The 21,803-nt window shown below is 39.8% G+C and overlaps 1 protein-coding gene across 3 annotated transcripts; it reads left to right on the top strand.

Moving 5' to 3' along the window:
• Positions 1–957: 957 nt before the first annotated feature.
• Positions 958–19,394, top strand: LOC118393610 (phosphatidylinositol 3-kinase regulatory subunit alpha-like). Of its 3 annotated transcripts, XM_035786438.2 has the most exons (16): positions 958–1,225; positions 1,803–2,392; positions 3,021–3,113; positions 3,228–3,302; positions 4,252–4,368; positions 4,609–4,810; positions 5,671–5,753; positions 9,869–9,974; positions 10,122–10,220; positions 11,679–11,859; positions 12,056–12,181; positions 12,264–12,406; positions 15,093–15,269; positions 15,370–15,444; positions 15,591–15,761; positions 16,407–19,394. In XM_035786438.2, the coding sequence occupies exons 2-16, from the start codon at positions 2,065–2,067 to the stop codon at positions 16,594–16,596; spliced, it is 2,166 nt and encodes a 721-aa protein (XP_035642331.1). In that variant the 5' UTR covers positions 958–1,225; positions 1,803–2,064; the 3' UTR covers positions 16,597–19,394. The 3 variants fall into 3 exon arrangements, with proteins under 3 accessions (XP_035642331.1, XP_035642332.1, XP_035642333.1); XM_035786439.2 differs by lacking the exons at positions 958–1,225; positions 1,803–2,392; positions 3,021–3,113; ... (2 more) ...; positions 4,609–4,810; positions 5,671–5,753 and adding an exon at positions 8,142–8,533; XM_035786440.2 differs by lacking the exons at positions 958–1,225; positions 1,803–2,392; positions 3,021–3,113; ... (2 more) ...; positions 4,609–4,810; positions 5,671–5,753 and adding an exon at positions 8,926–9,053.
• The last annotated feature ends 2,409 nt before the right edge of the window (positions 19,395–21,803 follow it).

The raw sequence follows: 21,803 nt of genomic DNA, 5'->3' as shown, positions 1-21,803 counted from the left end.
TTATCGCTGGATGAGATAACCCTGTTGCCATGCTCACCAGAATGGTTGAATGCAATGGCAATGAGCTACGTTAGTGTCCCTGGAGAAATTGTGGTATGGGTCAGCTAGTGTGCTTCCTGGGCTTCCTGAGATGACCTCTGTACCAAGCAGGGGAGAACTCAGTACATAAGCAGATTATCTACTGTTTTCCAATATAATACTCATTATCCTTAACTACAGTATCTCTCTATAAGATTCATTAATTATATTTGTTGATTTCCTAACCGTATGTAATGACATCAATATAATATATACACTTGTGTAGTCGCTTACCCAATCAAATATATTTTTGCCCTCCAGGTTCTCCATCCCACAGTGGAAGCAGAACGAGTGAAGTGGTTCTGTTAACAAAATCACACAATTGCTGAATGGTTCCTTAATAGCCCCCTTTATCTTCATTTGATTTATGTTTCATAGTGTAATTCATTATCAGGGACTGCCAGTCCTTGCATCTCGTGCTCTGTTTAAGAGTTTGGTTACATTTCCCCATCATTCAACTTTAGACCTTTGTCTCGTGAAGGTTGTGAGACCGAAACTTTTGTATACTGTAGCAAGGTACGCACCTCTTCTCTTTGTTGTTTTGACCACAAAACAGAGATAATTAGTGGCCACCTATTCAATGGAGGCTCGTGACTATTCTTTTTACTGTCTTTTCACAAATGTAATTTGCATTATCAATTTACAATCTCAAACATTTTATAGAAATATACTTGTCTGCAATTTTTTTTTTTTTTTTAATTGACATGAGAATTGGGGGGCTGGGCTGTGGATTTTTGTCCTTCCTTCCCCGTTTCAGAATATATAATTGTCATAGTCATGCCATGCAAGAAATACAATATACACTGAATTGCCTCTACAAAAAAAAAAGTTGTGGATTTTTGACCATCCTCCCCTTATTCAGAATATCTTTATTGTCATGGCATGCTTGGTTCAATAGCTATTGCTGAGAGTAGCGAATATCCACTACTTTTTATCTCGGACATAATCCCTGACTTTGTGGCTGTGTTAACTAGTGACGACCGGCTAACTAGCTGCACTGCGGTTTGCTACTAGCTGTTACTGCACCCGGATGCATTTTCGATATCATAGCTAGCTATGGTTTGGAGACCGCGTCTATCCTGCACTTCCCAATGAAATCTGATTTATGTTTTTTCTGAAGTTTTTTTCAGAGGAAAATAACAATAAGGTAACTATTCAACCAACGTTAGCTAGCTAAAGTAGCCATCTGCCAAATCTGAGGCCGTAGAATTTCCACGGGCCTGTGTTCATGCTAGCTAACGTTAGCTAATAATGTTACATACTAACTAGTTACACAACGAATGGCATGGTTTCTTTAATTTAAATGTTTTTATCATTTGTATTTAAATTACTTTTGTGTTTGTCCTTTGGATGGTGTGTGTGCACCGGGTTTGTGGATGTGTCTTAATAGACGTAGCTACCCGGCTAGCTAGTACCGCTAGCTACTTCCCCAATCCCCAGCTAAGACTATTGATGTATAGCTAGTACAGTATGTCCAAGCTAACTAGCTTTGTTACGAACAAAGACACATTGCTTTATCCAATGTGGAACTTTATATAGCTTCAAGTATGCAGTAACTTTAGCTAGATATTAACGTTTCTTATTCATAGACAATCACCGTTTTGTTGGTGATTGAAATCATTAAAAACGTTAGCTTGTGAAACAACACATGATTTCAACAATCTAGCTACCACAGTTCTTTGATTTTGATTTCTGAATATACATTTTGTCTCCATCCTGGACAGATGCTTTCATGGGACTACAGATGCCGATGCCTTTGGGATTGTATTGCATGAAGCATAATGAGGGTGTATTGAAAAACAGGACAGAACCTTAATGTTAACATTTGGAGGTGCTGAATCTGCATACTTTTGGGGGAAGAAGATCTGCATAAAATGGAGATGGAGGAAACATGCGTTGTTAGAAAGAATATAGTCGATTTTTAACCTCAGGCCAAATCTTATTGGTCTTAAATTGTGTATTGGGAAAAAGATATCATATATAAAGATGACTTCAGAAGGATACCAGTACAGAGCACTGTATGACTATAAAAAGGAGAGGGAGGAGGACATTGATTTGCATGTAGGCGATATACTTGTGGTGAGCAAGGGTGCTCTGCTGGCCCTAGGCTGCCCTAATTGGGCTGAAGAAAAACCAGATGAGATTGGGTGGCTGCCAGGATTCAATGAGACAACTCATGAAAAAGGTGACTTCCCCGGGACTTACGTTGAGTTTGTGGGAAGAAAAATAATTTCACCACCAACACCAAAACCAAGGCCACCTAGGCCTCTTCCTTCCACATCAGATCTAGCCAGGACAGATTCAGAATCAGAGGGTAAGTAGTTGTACATCAGGTTACATTGCTGATGTTTTTATCTTGTCGGTTTTAAAGTACTGTACTACCAATTTGATTTTAAATTACCGTGACCTATCTTTTTGCACTGTTGATTATGAATGTTATTGTGCATAGACATGAATTTCAGGCTGTAGTTTGTGTTTCAGCTCTTCCTTGGCTTGCTGTTTCATCAGTTTGAGTTGGTTACAACTAGTATTAAGCACTGAGCTGCAGATGTGCAGCAAGCCAAGGAAGAGCAGCTGTGCTGAATATGGATCTATGAAAACGCTGATGTGGAGGATTAGAGTGCTTCATAAGCTTTTTACAAAGGAAGCTTAAGAGGCAAAACAGCAAATGCTTGTGTGTAACTCTGATCTGATACTAATAATTTACTGTAAGGCAGGCCTATACCTACAACAGTGCTGTGACTCCGCAAGGAAAAATGAATATCTGTGCAGGCTTGTTAGATGCGACACAACCATTGCTGTGTGTAAGATCTTAAGATCTTCATTTTAATTGAATGCCTATAAAGGAAAGGTGAGCAAGATGGGTGTTTGTTATCAGGTAACAATCAACTGTCCGGTAGCAGTTTAGAAAGCTTCAGGTACGTCATCTTTCTGTTGTACAGGCTTCATGTTGCCAGATCTGCCAGAACAGTTTGCTCCTCCAGAGACTGCATCACCCATCCTGGTCAAGCTTCTGGAGGCAATAGAAGGCAAAGGTAAGAAGAGACTGTGGCCTGGTGCATGGGAGTAGTTAACGATGGTGAATGTTTTGCTTTTACATTGAAATGGTTAATCAAGTCCACCTCCTGATCCTACTTTCTGTCCTGCAGGTTTGGAATGTCCAACCCTTTATAGAACTTTCACAGCAGCTTGTGGGCTGGATATGAGACAGTTCACTGACTGTGGTGAGTGAGTGGCAGATTGTGCTTAATGTGGTGGTTAATTTCTTTACTATCAAATGAGGCGAGACAAACTTATCACACAAGTCAGAGTTATACTTAAACTAAATATTGAATCACTTATTAATAAGGGAGCAGGTCAATACAACGCACACACATAAAGTTAATCGATTGAGTGCTCTACGATAATGATGGCTGGTCATGGCTGGTTGACAATTTACGCTCAGATGATTAGTTGAGAGCCCCGAGACAAAAGTACAAAGGTATTTTATAGCCAAGATACACCCCTTCCAACCTACATTTAAATTATTCTTTTTTTAACCTTTATTTAACTAGGCAAGTCAGTTAAGAACAAATTCTTATTTTCAATGACGGCCAAGGAACAGTGGGTTAACTGCCTTGTTCAGGGGCAGAACGACAGATTTGTACCTTGTCAGCTCGGGGATTCGAGTCCCAATGCTCTAACCACTAGGCTACGCTGCCGCCCCTGACTAACAACAGATGTATAGAATGGGTCACAGGGTTAAGATTTGTATGGAAGATTTCTATAATACATAGCAGACAGTATCTGCTGTGTCAACAGTTTTCATTGTATAGAGAGACCAGTGTCTGGCCCCGTATAGAACAGAAACATTAACTCATGCTCTGGAATGCTCTTTAGGTTTTATCACCCAAAAGACATTGTAAATCTCCTGTCAGTGTTATCTCCCAGAGGCCCGTCCTCAGTAGAACACACACACAATAGTTAACAGAATACTCTATTCTGTTGCATAAAACAGCCATTTGATGCAATAAAAGTATTATAACATAATCTTGCAATTTTTCCACCATACTACTTCTCACATTTTTAATAGTTCTTGAGGAATATTTTTTTTTTTCTTAACCAAGTGATTGTTGTAACTGTCAGATTTGTTGCGTTCATCTCTACCATCTAAGTTTATTGATGCATTTACAGATTTGGAGCCTTTGGACCTACAGTCGCTATGTGATGGCCTTTGGAGATACCTGCAGGATTTGCCTAATCCAGTTGTTCCCACCTCTCTCCAAAGTGAGATGATTCATGCAGCACAGGGTAAGTAAGACCTGATGGCTATAGAACTAATAGAATCCCTCAAACCAAATGTATACTCAAGAAGCGGCCCACGGACCAAATCCGGCCCGCAAGCCGGTTATATGTGGCTCACCATACAAATAAAGTTATTGTATGTTGTGGCAAGTTTTCCAGGGCAATTCTGTGCAGTACATGTTAATAGTGGTTGTCATTGATTTAATCTTTACCTTGTGTAACTGTTTCCTCTTTTCATGCTCACAGAGGTAAAGGATCCAAAGGACTGTGCCCAGTTGTTGCGCAGAATAGCCAGCTCATCTAACCATCCGCCCCAATACTGCCTCACGTTCTACTGCCTCATCAAACATTTCTGCCGGATTTCTCAGAACACCAGCAAAAACCAACTCTGTGTCAGAGACTTGGCGGAAATCTTTAGCCCTGTGCTTTTCAGGCTTCAACCAGCAAGGTCAGTAATACAATTACAATTGAAATACTTTATTTATCCCACAAGGGGCAATTATGCTGACAGGAATGCTTTTATGTATGAGGGCAGTATAAGAACAACATGTCATAGAGACAGTAACACTCACAGTAACTGTAGAATGTGAACAGATTATTTTTTGTGTCTTTAAATACACATACCAAATTTATTTAACCTTTATTTGATCAAGGAGTCATACTGATACCAAGGTCTCTTTTACAGATGAGCCCTGAATTACATAAATTACAGAAAATACACACCAGAATATAAATACAAAATGCATGCAGAAAGAAAGAAAAAACACGGTCTACAATTTAGCGAGAGGCAGGACCCATTTCTATAGAAGAAGCCCGTTTTTATTCTCAGCTTCTAAACTAACTCATCAATATGCTTTTTAAGACAGATTTTCATCTATCCAGATGCCCCGATAATTGTAAACAGGGGCACGATCAATATGGACACCATCTAAAGTACATATGCTTAAATCATCAAACTTATTTTTATGCGCTCTAGAAAACAACATATACTTAGTTTTACCCACTTTCAGAACTAATTTCAGCTCAAAGTTCATCTGTAATACAATGAAGGAAGACTGTAGTTCATATAGTGCCTGGTCAACCGTGGGGGCAATAGCATATACAACAGTATAATCGGTATACAAGTACAGGTTACAACTTTTTACAGACAAGTCAATATTGTTAATGTAAACGGTAAAAACTACAGGACCCAGAATCGACCCCTGCGACACACCTTTCGTAATATCCAGGAAGACGGATTTAACACCATCAGTAGATATATAATAAGGATGCAGCAGATAATAAATGTAACCATTTCCTATCTCTCAGCTGTGAGGCCAGCCTGGATTCCCTTATCAAGATTCTAGAGATCTTGGTCAACAGTGAATTGAGTGAAACCCAGGCTGCTCCAGGTAATACAAGTCATGTTTTTTATGTTTCATATTTGGAATTTAATGTGATTTTCATGTCTGCTGAACTAATTGCTGACTAGATCTCGAAGATGGAAAACTCTTGCATGGGCCATAGCTGGTTACTTTTTCTTTTAGTAATTACTAAATAGTATCAGTATATGTTCTAGTGCTGGATTAAACTATCAAGTACAAAAACTGTTTTCTGAGATGCTCATGCGTATTAGTATCGTTTATGGATCTTTTTGTTTTGGTGAGAATTTAAGGTTGAATGATTGTTCCGTGTTTGCAAGAGAGGGAGAGCGAATACTATAACCATACAGTATTGTAGCTATTTGGTAAAGATGTAGTCTATTTTAAGCTCAATATAATGTATTGTAGTCTGTCGCCCCAGGCTACAAGAGCATGGCTCACTGATGATAGTGACTGATGGCGCTGATTATTGTTTTATAGAAGCATCTTGGTACTGAGAAGGATTCAGTTACCGGAGTTCACTTTGTAAACTGGAGTGAGCCGACAACTGAAGGGTTGCTTGTACCAGAATCTCTGATGTAAATCTACTGCCTTTGTGCCCTTGAGCTAGGCACTTAACCTGCTCAAGTGGAGCTTCTCTGCGGCTGACCCTGTGCTACTTCCAGCCTCTACCGTTCAAAGGTTTTAGAACATATAATCATTCAAGGGTTTTTCTTTATTTTTACTATTATCTACATTGTAGAATAATAGTGAAGACATAACAACTATGAAATAACACACGTGGAATCATGTAGTATCCAAAAAAGTGTTAAACAAATCTAAATATATTTGAGATTCATCAAATAGCCACCCTTTGCCTTGATGACAGCTTTGCACACTCTTGGCATTCTCTCAACCAGCTTCACCTGGAAGGCTTTTCCAACTGTCTTGAAGGAGTTCTCACATATGCTGAGCATTTGTTGGCTGCTTTTCCTTCACTCTGTGGTCCGACTCATCCCAAACCATCTCAATTGGGTTGAGGTCGGGGGATTGTGGAGGCCAGGTCATCTGATGCAGCACTCATCGCTCTCCTTCTTGATCAAATGGCCCTTACACAGCCTGGAGGTGTTGGGTCATTGTCCTGTTGAAAAACCAATGCTGAGACCCACTAAGCCCAAACCAGATGAGATGGTGTATCTGGTTTGCACCCCAACACCATAACACCACCACCTCCATGCTTTACGGTGGGAAATACACATGCAGAGATCTTTTGGTTCACTCATACCGCGTCTCATAAAGACACGGTGGTTGGGGAACCAAAAGTCTCACATTTGGACTCTAAACCAAAGGACTTATTTCCACTGGTCTAATGTCCGTTGCTCTTTTCTTGGCCCAAGCAAGTCTCTTCTTATTGGTGTCCTTTAGTAGTGGTTTCTTTGCAGCAATTCAACCACGAAGGCTTGATTCATGCTGTCTCTTCTGAACAGTTGATGTTGAGATGTCAGTTACTTGAACTCTGTGAACCTTTAATTTGCCTGCAATTTCTGAGGCTGGTAACTCCAATGAACTTATCCTCTGCAGCAGAGGGGTTCTGTGTCAGTACCCTGACAGTCAATAAAGTAGGAACTGAAGGTTATTGCTATTTCGACTGCATCCTGTGTTAGATTGTTATTCATCATGATTTCTAGTCTTTTTGCAGTGTTACTATGGTCTTTCCCTGTTAACTTTTTTAGATTCTCCCAGATCAATTTAGAATTTCCCTTTGCTTCACCAATTATGTTAATAAAAAAGTTTGCCTTGGCCTGTGATTTCTTACATCACCTTATTTCTCAACATGGTAAACATACGTCTATCATGCTTTAATTTGGATTTTAGGGCTGTTTAGAGCATAATCTCGTTCTTCCATCAATTTCCAGATTTCTCCGTTTAGCCAAGGAAGAGTGCTCTTTTGGCCAGGTTTGGATTAGACTTTTTTTAGGAAACCATTTATTGTAGTCAGTCTGGATTGTAGATAGGCTTTTCTTTCAGCTTCCACATCTGTATAGGACCGATCATTCCAGTTAATTCCCTTAATTTCCTTTTCAAAATAATTTAATTCACTCTTAGGTATTCTTAGTTGATCCAGCCTTCTAACAATAGAGAGGTTAAACCTGTTCTTAGAAAGCTTTCTGGCTATAAGTGTCAGATTATGATAGCCCAAATCAATCCGTGTTTTATAGCCACCCTGGTTGGCCCTTTAACTAGCTGTGTAAGGTCAAAGGTATTAGTGATCCATTTGAGGGTTTTCCTACAAGACTTGTCTTCGTAATTAATGTTAAAATCTCCCATTAAGATGACCTCTTTCCCAAAATCACATTCCCTAAGCATGTTATTAAACTTATCGAAAGAACACACTTTTGGTGGGAGGTGGTCTATACATTCCAATAAGGGTAAAAGTCATTGTTGAATTTGATCACTTTTTGGAATGACACTTATGGGCTTAGCTCGTGGGTCCCAGATGACTCGAGAGTGATTGACACATTGAAAAAAAGTAAAAAAAATCTCTTCTGTGTGTTTTCTGACGGCTGGGTTAAGCCCGTTTTTGTTTCGTTTTGATTAGGGGCAGTTCGGTAGCGTAATTAACTATCCCTCCTGCTTGCACTGGATGCGGGGAGCTAATTAAAACGGCTTGCATACCAGAAGCGGAGTCAGGGATTGCATATAGTGACTTGGGTATGTTTGAAGAGTTAAATTCCATCCTGGAGTCGAGTTAAACCATGGGATCATAGCACTCACCCACTTCCATAGCGGCGACGATCAGTGGATAAGGCCATCCACTGCTTTCCACTCCGGTGAGTATCGCTTGTTCGGTGATGTTAGGCCCAGGATTCCGTTGCACATCCCTGGAGAGCAGGAGGGTAGTGAACAGGTAGTTTAACAGTTTCTGATAAATGTTAGACTTGTCTTTGTTATGCCTAAGTGGTTCAGTGGAATAGGGAGCGAGGTAGACATGGCTATTATTCAAAACGTTATGGTATGTTGTGTACTTTCCTCTCCCATGGAACATTGAACCAATGTGTTTGGTGTTGATATTCTCCGCCAGTAGATTGATCCCAGCAAGGACGCACTGAGATTATCAGTAGAGCAGCTACATAACTGACAATCATGGCAATGTACTGGAGATAAAAACACATTGAGCTTTAAATCTTTGCATGAGTTACTTAGCTGGGGTCGGCGTACACCTGATGCTTTAGATAAAATAACAGCATTCGTAGGAGAAGCGGCACCTGCCGCACCACCCTCCATTCCGTCTGCCATTTTGTCTGGAGTAAATCCAACTCGTCAAAGAAACATTTTTTTGTCCAGTTCAAGGTGAGTAATCGCAGCTCTGATGTCCAGAAGCTCTTTTCGGTCATAATAGATCATATCAGCAACATTATGTACAAAATGATTTACAAGCAATGCGAAAAATAAATAAATAACGAATAGCATGGTTGGTTAAGAGCCCATAAAACGGGAGCCATCCCCTCCAGCGCAACATCTGTTCGCCATCTGTGGTTTGCATGTGTTTCTTTGGCATCCTCCTACATCATTTTTTTGTGAGATGTTACCATTAGGCTGTATAACGTATTTTCATTGTGGGTATTTCTACATGCATTGTGATGATTAGGCTATGTTACATTGATAGCTTGGGAGAGCAGATGAACTGCAGCGAAGTACTACTATTTCACACAGGAGTAGTTAGGGTGTACAGAGGCGTACTTCTTTTTGGATTTAATGTCTTTTGCATTCAGTCCTCATTTTCTCAGTTTTTTTTATTTATTTAGTCTGTCATCATAATATTTTGATATTGTTACATTAAAATGTGGCCAAATAACACATTTCCACTTTAGTCCCCCTTTTTTTCTGGTCATTATGTTTATGCAACAAAGTGTAGCTACTTAACTGGTAATGCAGTAGTTGACACAAATAAACCAAACAATAGCCTACATGTAGGTATTTAGTTTTGAGCCATTGCACTCATTGTTATGAACCATTGCAATTTTTTGAGGAATTTAAGCCTATTTCTGGTAGCTATCTTCCTCACTCACCTAATCAAGTCAACTTAAATTTCACAAGTTCAGAAAAGGTAAGTTATGCGCTGTGAGACTGGAAATTGACAGCTTCATTCTCTCTTCTTGCCGCAGCTTTGCCCCCGAAACCACCAAAGGCCACTACCCCAGTTCCAAACAACGGGTTCAACAACAACATGGCCTTGCAAGACGGGGAGTGGTACTGGGGAGACATCTCAAGGCAAGCCCTTATGATCTTAATGATAATTCAATTAATAATGAATTAATGGTCAGTGTCTTGTGATGAAAATCTCTTGGTTTCCAGTTTGATAATGAGTCCTATTGGATTTGTGAAGAAACTGTAGCATAACCCTTCGTTTTCTTGTAGGGAGGAGGTGAATGAGAAGCTGAGAGACACAGCTGATGGTACGTTTCTGGTCCGAGATGCATCCACCAAAATGCATGGAGACTACACACTGACTCTGAGGTACGTTGTGAATCGCATGGTTGCTAAATATGGAACTCTTAATATCCTGCTCTGTCTAATGCAGGGTTTCTGTTAGCTGGTAATAGACGATTTTTAAATCAAATAATTGAAAAGCCAATAAATAAAATTGTCCGTAAGAAAAGAAAAAATCCCATAGCAAAATAATGCTTTTAGCCTATTAATTGATGGAAATACCAGTCGATGGAAATACATTTGACCAGTCATGCTTATCGGTCTGTAGGTTAATTTGCATAATTGAGTGGAATTCAATTGGCAGCATACAGATAATGCGCACGAGAGCTGCTACTACAGCTCGTTCCTTTCTGCTGGAGTGAAACATGCTTTTATAACTTGCGCATCAATTTTAAACGCAGTCGCATGTTAAATCGTGGCCATCAAAACTGTTTTTTTAAATAGCAAACTTATTTTTCAACTGGTCATTGACGCACGCTTCCCATTTTGCCATTCAAGTGCACAGGCAAGGGTAGGCAGGCAGGCTTCAGTGTGTCACTTTGCAATGAGCTAGGGGCAGTATGCATTTAAAAAACAAACTTAATTGTTTTAAACATGATTGTTTTGCTTCATATTATGAGGCATGTCTTACCTTGCTTTGAAGTAGCCTAGCCAAAATCTGACCATATAAACAATTGCTTTATAAAGACTTCCATATGCCATTGAAACCAATAGCCTATTTTTTTTTTCTCGTGTTCAAATGGTTTTCAAATAAACTTTTTCATTGTCCAGTAGCCAAAGACACAATCCTAGTCATATTAGAAGCCTAGTTGTTGCATCATTAGATCTTCCCTCTTTCTTAATCTCTAACGGATATTTTGATCTCTGCCGCTCTTATGTTCGGTGCGCTTTTGGAAATGGTATTTTCCCGGCTAATTAAATTATGGAACAAGCATTTGTGAGCTTATAATGCGAAGAAATAATAGTTTATCAACATTTTAAACTAAACGTTCAAATCTGTTGCATCAGCCTGATTTTGCTTTCTAACGTTATTTTTATGTAGCTAAATTGGTTATATAAATTAGGGATCCCACAACTGTCTTAGTCTGTTTGGAATAGGCTAGAACTGCAAACTGACCAAGAGAATAGGTAAACTTTTCTACTTTGGCGAATAGTAGATTGACATAGGCTAGTAATTTCGGTGTTTGTAACTCGTCTTGTTGGCTGAGGAAAAGTGGCAGTTATTCTAACGTCTTCAAAGTGCGCATCAGAATTCGGTTAGAAGGACACACACCGTTGCATCCTAGAGTTGCATGTTCTGTTAAGATGAATTACCATAATCTAAATGTGATTTCTGTCATTCTGAGCACCGTTGGTGGACGCCCTTAAATCACACAATGCATATGGGTCCGGTAAATTTCTCAAATGTCCGGTATATTTAAAATTAAACCCTGGCCTAAAGACATATGGCCATTTTCAAAGTTCCCTTTTTGATCTCGCTCATAGGAAAGGAGGAAATAACAAACTGATCAAAATATTCCATCGGGATGGGAAATACGGCTTCTCGGACCCACTGACATTCAACTCGGTGGTTGAGCTCATCAATCACTACAGACACGAGTCCTTAGCCCAGTACAACCCAAAGCTGGACGTGAGACTGCTGTACCCAGTGTCAAGGCTCCAGCAGGTAAGGGTGCCTCCACAATTCAAACACAAATGGAAGCTACACGTATTCAAAGATAAGAGATCCCTTGGTCAGATTATTCTATGAGCACAGTCAGTGCTTCATTTTCATATCCGGCATTTGAGTGTCACCCAGAACTTTTTTTTGCCAGATGACCGAGTGAGATTTGTTCCTCTAACTGCTTTGTTGTCTCCTGCAGGACCAGGTTGTTAAAGAGGACAACATTGAAGCTGTCGGTAAAAGGCTGCAGGAGTACCACCTTCAGTTCCAGGAGAAGAACCGAGAGTACGATCGTCTGTACGAGGAGTATACAAGAACATCACAGGTGAATTGCTATTGTCATTCAATTGTGATTGAATCATTTCTGATTGTACTGTATCCAACCTCCGGTTCTTTGTTTTCCTCAGGAAATTCAAATGAAGAGAACGGCCATTGAGGCATTCAATGAAACCATTAAGATCTTTGAGGAGCAGTGCCAAACCCAAGAGCGCTATAGCAAGGAGTACATTGAAAAGTTCAGGAGAGAGGGTAACGATAAAGAAATCCAGAGGTAATAATGAAAATTATCTTTTATATTATCTTTTCAACCAAAGATGTAGCTAACATTAATCACAGTTCAGTTCTATGATAAAGTGGTTAATATCTAGGGATGCACAATGTATCGGTGAGCGTATCAGAATCAGCCTACATTAGCTAAAAATGCCAGCATCGGCCCGATGTCTAGTTTAACGCCGATGTGCAAAACCGATGTCAAAGCTGACGTGCATACCTATATATAACATAAGTAGATCATGTAATGACGCCATGAAAAATACAGCGCTACACAGAACAAAAGCAGCAAAATACTAAGCGCACGCTTCCAACAAGTTCAATTTGAGCAGTCATTTGAAAGAGTAAGAACATTTCAGCGAGACAACTCAAAGGCGAAATGCATTTACACCAAGATTATGGAATTCATTGCCCTTGACAATCAACCGTTCTCTGTCGTGGGTGATGTTGACTTTTGCGACTGGTCGAGCACCGGCACACACTACCAAGTGCTCTATTTTTCAGATGTTGCCCTACCGGAGTTACACAGTAATAGCGTCACTCCACTTACCTTCACAACATACTATGGAACGCCATTTGGGTATTTTGCATGTCAAATAACACTATTTGACAGTAACACTATTTGATGTGTTTAATACGCTTTTTTTATTTGACAGTTCTACTATAGAATGTTGTGTGTTCTGAATTTGCACGTGCAAGCCAAGCGCCAACACTACTATCAGTAGCACTGTCAAAACTGTACAAAAAGTCTGCAAACAAGAAAACACTGTTGGTAATAAAGCGTTATTTGTTCAACCGCAACTTTTGGGGTAGCTAGCTAGCTTTAGCGTGGTACCTAGCTAGCACCAATACAACCAGCCTGAAAACAATGACCAGTCGAAACTTCAGTCCTTTTCATTGTTCTTAGCAATGATTTAGGAATCCTGGTAAGTATTAGCTAGGTAGCCACTTGTTGTTCACCTATTGAAATTGAACCTCAGTTCATGAAAATAAATATCTAGTCAACTACTTAACCCTGTTGCCCAAAGTTAACGTTATAAGCAGCCAGCTAGCTTCATCTGGCTAGTGAGGCTCGACAGGACCGGGTTATGTGTTATTAAGCTAGGCACAATAGGGGAATTTGCAGTTTGCCTTCAAAATAAAAGTACCTTCTTTGAAAGTGATGCAGAAGGTTACAATTGGTGGAATCATTCCATATTTAGACTAGATAATGTGAAGCAATGAAATGGGGTATCCGTCTACTCGGTGACACCCACAGAACACAACTGAAGAGTTTACGCAAATATTAGCATTGTACCTCTTATCGCGGGACTGTGACTGTGTGAAATCACCTCCCCAGTCAGCCTATTGTGTGTATTGACATTCATATTGTACAGCTTTACGTAAGGATTGGGGATCAATGAAATTGGGTATTGGTCTACTCAATACCCAAGCTATTTTTTCCCAACATCCTCAGAGTTATCGGACTCCAAAATATCCACAAAGTATGGTTTTTCCTCGGGAATAGTGTTCAATACACATAGGTTTACAATAAATGTGGCTCAAATGTGGCTCAAATTGTTTGAGTCCCGCAATAAGAGCTACGACACTAATGTTCTCTGGGTGTCACTGAGTAGACTGAAACCCCATGTCATTGATCCACAATCCATAGGTAATAGTGTACAGTGAAATAAGTATGCCCCTCCTCCCAATGCAATTCTAAAGTAAAATATATTGTGTGATTTCAGATTTGTCAAATTAACTAATTGTCTTTTGTTGGTTTTATATAACATTCCAACCTTGTTTAGCATGATTTATTCTACTATTTGTATTCATTTGCATCTCTGTCAATGACATTCTTTTATTTTTAAGGCTAACTGCAAAGTACACTATTGTGGCTATCTTCACATAGATGAGTCCGACAACCATTAATCAAATAAGAATTGTCTTATAAATTAGAGTTATTTTAGATGGTGACACCTAGCTATATAGTTAGCCAGCCAACTATAGCTACTGAAACAGATTGTCTTTTTGCTATATTTTGGGGGAAGAACATTGTTTGCACCCATGAGCTAGCTAGCTTTTTTTATGACCAGCAATGTAGGTGCGCGAGACAACTTTACAAGCATCGTAGCATAAATATCGATGAATCGTTGTGACATATTAAATACAGATGATAGTGTAATCACTACATAAAAAATAAAACGTGTTCAATTATTATGTGACATGCAGTCATATTCAGGTCCTGATTGGTCAACAAGCTTATTTGACACGCAAAGGCCCAAATGGCGTTCCATAGAAATCCTGGTTGAGAATGAAACGATTGAACAACGAACTGTAGTGACTCCTCTTGCCCTGAGATGCAGTGCCTTAAACCGCTTTGTCAGTGTGTGTGTAACTATTTAACTGTACTAGAATGCTTAAAAGGCCGCTAAATGTTTAAATATCGGTTATCGTTTTTTTTTTTTTTTTTGCAAGGAAAATATTGAGTATCGGCCAAAAATGTCATATCGGTGCATCACTAATGGTAATAGTATAGTAGAAGTTTGTATACCCACAGAATCACTGGAGTTTTGTTGATGCTACAACTACTCAGATTGCTTCACTGTTGGACAAGCCAAATGTGCCTTTCTTATAGAAGTACAACAGCTGTCTCATATATTGACAATAGGTGATGTATTTTTGACAACAATAATTATTTCTCCTAGAATCATGGGAAACTACGACAAACTGAAATCGAGAATAAGTGAGATTGTGGACAGCAAACGGCACCTGGAGGACGATCTGAAAAAGCAAGCAGCGGATTACAGGGAGATCGATAAGAAGATGAACAGCATCAAACCTGATCTAATTCAGCTCCGCAAGACCAGAGACCATTACCTAATGTAAGTATAGCACCAGTCTTTGCTGTTATCAAATATTTTGTCTATAATGTCCCGTTACTAAATGACTGACATAAAACCTTTTTTTATTTTCTCATGGTAGGTGGCTGACACAAAAGGGAGTGAGGCAGAAGAAGCTGAATGAATGGTTGGGTATCAAGAATGAAAACCCAGAGGAGTAAGTATCCATTTGCCACGCTTTTACTTTGGATTGTTTTTTAAAGATCCACTTCAAAGTTTTGTCTCCTTTTGCATGTTTCTTTTTAAAGGAGTAATTCAAACAGAAGTTAGTTGTATAAAACTAATGTGATTATTGTATTCCAGTGAGTACTCAATGGTTGAAGACGACGAGGACCTCCCACATCATGATGAACGTTCGTGGAGGCTAGGCAACATCAACCGGCTGCAGGCAGAAGCTCTGCTCCGGGGGAAGAAGGACGGAACATTCCTGGTCCGGGACAGTAGCAAAGCTGGCTGCTATGCCTGCAGTGTTGTGTATGTATCTAATAATACAAGTTTGCGGGGTGCTTATATTTGTCCTGTTAATGGAAATGTGTTTTTTTGCATATCCCAACCCCCCTGAGACACCCGTAAGGATTGGGGCCTGGGTCACTATTGTAATAGCACCGCTGTTGCAATTAGGGTTAAGTTCCTTGCTCAAGGGAATAGCGACAGATTTTTAGGCTACCTAATCACCCTGAAAACTATTCCACATGAGACACATGATTTGAGTTTAGTGTCATGATAATTTAAGACCTAAACACTCATGTTTCATAGAGTTAATCAATCTTATTTAATGAGATCCGATTATTCAGTCTTAATGTGTTGACAGATTTTATGATGTTAATATGCAGCATTAGTATTGAGTGTATATTGGCAACTTGATTAGCATATTGATCAGATTTGTCATGCTAGATCATATTCATAATAAACAAACTGATTCTCCTCATGCTACACATTGAGAGAGACTGAAGGAAGAAGGAAAAGTTGACCTTGGTGTGTTTCTAAATGATCAAGTTGACAACATGTAACAAAACCAGGTCATTCTTTATTTTCAGAACCATGTAAAATAGTCCATACATTGAATTTGGATGTATTCTGAACTTGATGTATTCTAATTTAAAATGTCTTTCTTTGCAGTGTTGAGGGTGAGGTGAAGCATTGTGTTATCAACAAGAGTCATACGGGCTATGGATTTGCAGAGCCATATAACCTGTATGGTTCCCTAAAAGAACTAGTCCTGCATTACCACCACACGTCACTCGTACAGCACAATGATTCTTTAAATGTCACGCTCGCCTACCCAGTTTACACACAGAAGAGGCGGTGAGGAACTTGTGGGGAGGACTTGGACTTCATGATGGGCAATCAAGATGATTTCTTTGGAAATGCAAATGCCTAGGATGGTATCAATTAAAAAAGGGAAACATTGGTACAGGTGTTTGACATTTTGGAAATTTCAAAAATCAGGAGATGGTCCTCGTTTAATCTTTTTTTTGTGTGTTTTTTTTGTGCTTTTTCCTTTGGATAGCCATGATTACATATGTGTGAGTGAGCATGGTATGTGTAGTCAAGCCTACTAATTGAAAAAGGAGGAGAGACTTGAAGCAGCATGTGACATTTTAAGACAGGTTTTTCAGACACAGATTAAGCCTGGTCCTGGGCTAAAATGCATGGTCAATGGAGAGTCTCCATTGAAATTGCTTTTTAGTCCCGGACTAGGCTTAATCTGTGTCTGGGAAACCGCATTTTCAGTGTTTGCATTTAACTGAAATGTTTGGCGTTCAATACCGAAGTCTTCATTCAACATCCTGACACTGTCAAGTGTAAGTTTTTGTTGTGCTATGCAATGCTGTCTGCGTCCTCAGAATTAATATGTACCCTAAATATATTTGTATTTTTTTTTTAATGATTATTGGCCAACAATGTAGGCTACCTATTAGCTAGACATGGTGTGGGACATTTTTCATTCTCGACTTCTACACACAAGACTTATTTGGTTTACACTTTGTAAAATGTTAAAAGCATTCACATTATAGTAATTTTAAATGTATTTAAATATATATATATGTAACACACACAGTACCAGTCAAAAATCTGGACACCTACTTATTCTTTATTTTTACTATTTTCTGTAGAATAATAGGGAAGACATCAAAATTATGAAATAACACATGGAATCATGTAATAACCAAAAAAGTGTTTGAAGAACCTCAAATATATTTTAGATTCTTCAAAGAACCTACCCTTTGCCTTGATGACAGCTTTGCACACTCTAGACATTCTCTTAGCCAGCTTCACTTGGAATGCTTTTCCAACATTCTTGAAGGAGTTCCCACATATGCTGAGCACTTGGCTGCTTTCCCTTCATTCTGCGGTCCAACTCATCCCAAACCATCTCAATTGGATTGAGGGCGGGTGATTGTGGAGACCAGGTCATCTAATGCAGCACTCCATCACCCTCCTTTTTAGGGGCGGCAGATGGGTTAGTGTGTTGGACCCGTAACCGGAAGGTTGTTGGATCGAATCCCTGAACTGACAAGTTAAAAATCTGTTGTTCTGCCCCTGAGCAAAACATGAATGTCGATTAAGACAGCCCCCTGCTCCTCTCTGATTCAGAGGGGTTGGGTTAAACGTGGAAGACACATTTCAGCTGAATACATTCAGTTGGACAACTGACTAGGTATCTCCCTTTCCTTCATGATCACACAACCCTTACACAGCCACGCGGTGTGTTGGGTCGTTGACCTGTTGAAAAACAAATGATATTCCCACTTAGCGCAAACCAGAGGGGATGGCGTATCGCTGCAGAATGCTGTGGTTGCCATGCTGGTGAAGTGTGCCTTCAATTCTAAATAAATAAAGCACCATCACACCTCCTCTCCCATGCTTCATGATGGGAACCACACATACAGAGATCCGTTCACCTACTCTGCGTCAAACAAAGACACGGCGGTTAGAACAAAAAATATCGGACTCATCAGACCAAAGAACAGATTTCCACCTGTCTAATGTAATTGCTTGTATTTCTTGGCCCAAGCAAGTCTCGTCTTCTTATTGATGTCCTTTGGTAGTGGTTTCTTTGCAGCAATTCGACCATGAAGGCCTGATTCACACAGTTTCCTCTGAACAGTTGATGTTCAGATGTCTGTTACTTGCATTAATTTGGGCTGCAATCTTACTAATGAATTTACCCTCCACAGCAGAGGTAACTGTGGGTCTTCCTTTCCTGTGGTGGTCCTCATGGGAGACCGTTTCATCATAGCGCTTGATGGTTTTTGCGACTGCACTTGAATTTTTTCCGCATTGACTGACCATGTCTTAAAATAATGATGGACTATCATTTATCTTTATTTGAGCTGTTCTTGCCAAATATGGACTTGGGTCTTTTACCAAATAGGGCTATCTTCTGTATACGACCCCTACCTTGTCACAACACAACTGATTGCCTCAAATGCGTTAAGATGGAAAGAAATTACACAAATGTATTTTTTAACGTGGCACACCTGTTCATTGAAATGCATTCCAGGTGACTACCTCATGACGCTGGTTAAGAGAATGCCAAGAGTCTGCAAAGCTGTCATCAAGGCAAAGGGTTGCTACTTTGAAGAATCTCAAATATAAAATATTTGGATTTGTTTAACACTTTTTTTTTTTGCTAACTACATGATTCCATGTGTTATTTCATAGTTTGTCTAAGCTATTGTTCTGCAATGCAGAAAATAGTTTAAATAAAAAATCCTTTAATGAGTAGCTGTGTCAACTTTTGACTGGTATGCATGCATATATATATATATTTGGTTTTATTTATTTCATTTTGACCCAGAAACCCTGTGCAAAGATGATTTGTTTCTCTAATTATTTTATGTTGTGTTATTGTGTTTCTAATATTCCCTGTTGTGAATGCATATAAACCACCCTGTTTCCTCATAGAAAGGCCAGTAAAGTATTTGGTGTCCCTGAGAGAGAAAATGTCATTCCTTGATTCTGTATTTTCTGTATCAGAAAATCTTTACTTAGAATTCTTTAGTTGCAACTGTTAAATCTTTTTTCTTCTTGTGTAATTCATGCCATGCCTGACTTGATATGACATAGGGAACATTAAAGCACCAAATTCATGAAATATAATTTAAATTTGTTCTGTTTTTACTTACATGTATTTGCCAATTGGGACAATTTTATGCTTCAACAGTGCAAATACGACCTACACAGATTGATCAATATGGTAGACACAAGTATAGGGACAAAGTGGAGGAGCTGGTCAAACACGAGGGCTTCTAACAATCTCTGATTACAAAAATAAAGCTGCCCTACCCAATGAGCTAAACACTTTTTTTGGCACACTTCGAGCATAGCTTGTCTGAGCAACTGAGGACGAGGGCTACATGCTTATGGTCTCCATGGAGGACGTATGTATGTATATCGCATTCGGAAAGTATTTAGACCCCTTGACTTTTTCCACATTTTGTTACGTTACAGCCTTATTCTAAAATATATATATATTTTAAATCCTCAATCTACACATACTACCCCATAATGCAAAGTAAAAACAGGTTTTTAGAAAATGGTAACTTATAAAAACGAAAAAATATCATTTTACGTAAGTATTCAGACACTTGACTCAGTACTTTGTTGTAGCACCTTTGGCAGCGATTAAAGCCTCAAGTCTTCTTGGGTAGGATGCTTCAAGCTTGGCACACCTATATTTGGGGAATGTCTCCCATTCTTCTCTGCAGATCCACTCAAACTCTGTCAGATTGGATGGGGAGTGTCGCTGCACAGCTATTTTCAGGTCTCTTCATACATGTTTGATCGGGTTCAAGTCCTGGCTCTGGCTGAGCCATTCAAGGACATTCAGAGACTTGTCCTGTTAGACTGCGGCGAAGGTTCACCTTCCGAGGTCCTGAGCGCGCTGGAGCAGGTTTTCATCCAAGATCTTTCTGTACTTTGCGCTGTTCATCTTTCCCTCAATCCTGACTGGTCTAGTAGTCCCTGCTGCTGAAAAACATCCCCACAGCATGATGCCTCCACCACCATGCTTCACCGTAGGGATGGTGCCAGGTTTCCTCCAGATGTAAAACACATTTATCACACAAGTGATTATGACAAATAATATTTAACAATGGTAATGTTTTATAGTAATGAAAAATGACAAAATACATATGAATGATGTAATTTTCAAATTTATTTTCTGATTTTTCATCAGGGGCTCCTGACCAATTGTGCTATTGTGTTTTTTCCTACTTATTGTAACTTTTTAGAAAATGTTTCTGCCGTTGTTTCCTATGACCGAACATAACTTCTTGACATCAGAACAGTGATCACTAACCTTCAATGAGGATTTCTACTTCAATTAGTCGGCGGTGAAGGAAATACTGCTCATCTTGGACTAGGCCCAAATCCCTGATACTAGAAAAAGGAAGAGGCAGAGTTATAGAGGCCTGCGTCTTCTACCTTTCTGTCTGAGGACTACACAGATGAGCTGGCTGACAGTCAGGAATCGAGTTCAAGAAGAGAGTGAGAGTATCCGTGACTTTGCATACAGTTACTACTCCTTGTGCAGGAGTGAAAACCTGGCATTGAGGAGGAAGAGGTTATTAAAGTTGATCTTGAAGGGAAAAAACAACCCTCTGCTAGCCTATCAACTCGGTCACCACTGTAGATGGACTGGTTAGACTGGGACAGCTGTTCGAGAATGATAGTGAATGTCATCAGCAATATGAACAGAGAAAGAAACAGACACCCAAACAAATACCCAAGCCATGCCATCGATCCCTCCGGTGTTCTGTTGGAGATGTAGCAAAGCGGGACATTCTCCAGCTACATGTCCAAATCAGCATCAAGTAAACTCATCCAGAAACCACAATCTGTACAGCAAGTCACAACAGGCTAACACACCTAACTCTCATCACAAGAACGACCATTCTACTCCGGGTGCTCTGACCAGAGCTGAAACCCCAAGAGTCACTGCCTACGCCCACCCATCGGCATCCCCTTCCTTTCAGCCAATACCGCACCAGCTGGTGTTAACCTTGTCCATAGGCCCTTGGACAGGAAGAGCCATCCTGGACACTGGATCATCCTACATGCTGTTCAATTAGAAGCTGTGAAAGGTCCCCAATAGAACAGGAAGCCATGGACAATAGGTCCATTATATCTGGCTGACGGTGAGGCTAAAAGACCACCTGGATGGAGTGAGGTGGGAATCCGCCTGTGTAACCACTCCTATATGATTCCTTCTGTTATTGCTTTTCCTGTCGTGTTGGGAATTGAGTTCATGTGGTTCAGTGGTGTCCAGATGGACATCGCACTACTGATTTCCACACAATCAGAGCGAGAAGCATTTCTTCCAAGCAGAAGCTACACAGTTACATGATTGGGGTCCAAGTGTGGCAGCCTTCTCTGCCATTGCTCTGGTACAGTTAATGCCTGATAAGCACCGAACTCCTGAAGCACAAAACATTCCTGCTTTTTGGATTAAAGAATGTGCCTGCCACCATCCAAAGAGTCATGGAGACTACGTTAGGTGAGCTCAAA

Source organism: Oncorhynchus keta, chromosome 14, assembly GCF_023373465.1.
Source record: "Oncorhynchus keta strain PuntledgeMale-10-30-2019 chromosome 14, Oket_V2, whole genome shotgun sequence".
Classification (NCBI taxonomy): domain Eukaryota; kingdom Metazoa; phylum Chordata; class Actinopteri; order Salmoniformes; family Salmonidae; genus Oncorhynchus; species Oncorhynchus keta.
This window is presented reverse-complemented; position numbering and strand designations above follow the sequence as displayed.

Excerpts from the sequence above, each read along its gene's own strand:
- LOC118393610 (XM_035786438.2), top strand. The coding sequence starts at position 2,065 with ATGACTTCAGAAGGATACCAGTACAGAGCACTGTATGACTATAAAAAG. Across the intron at positions 10,221-11,678 it reads GACTACACACTGACTCTGAG|GAAAGGAGGAAATAACAAAC; the intron begins GTACGTTGTGAA and ends TCTCGCTCATAG. Across the intron at positions 12,407-15,092 it reads AACGATAAAGAAATCCAGAG|AATCATGGGAAACTACGACA; the intron begins GTAATAATGAAA and ends TATTTCTCCTAG.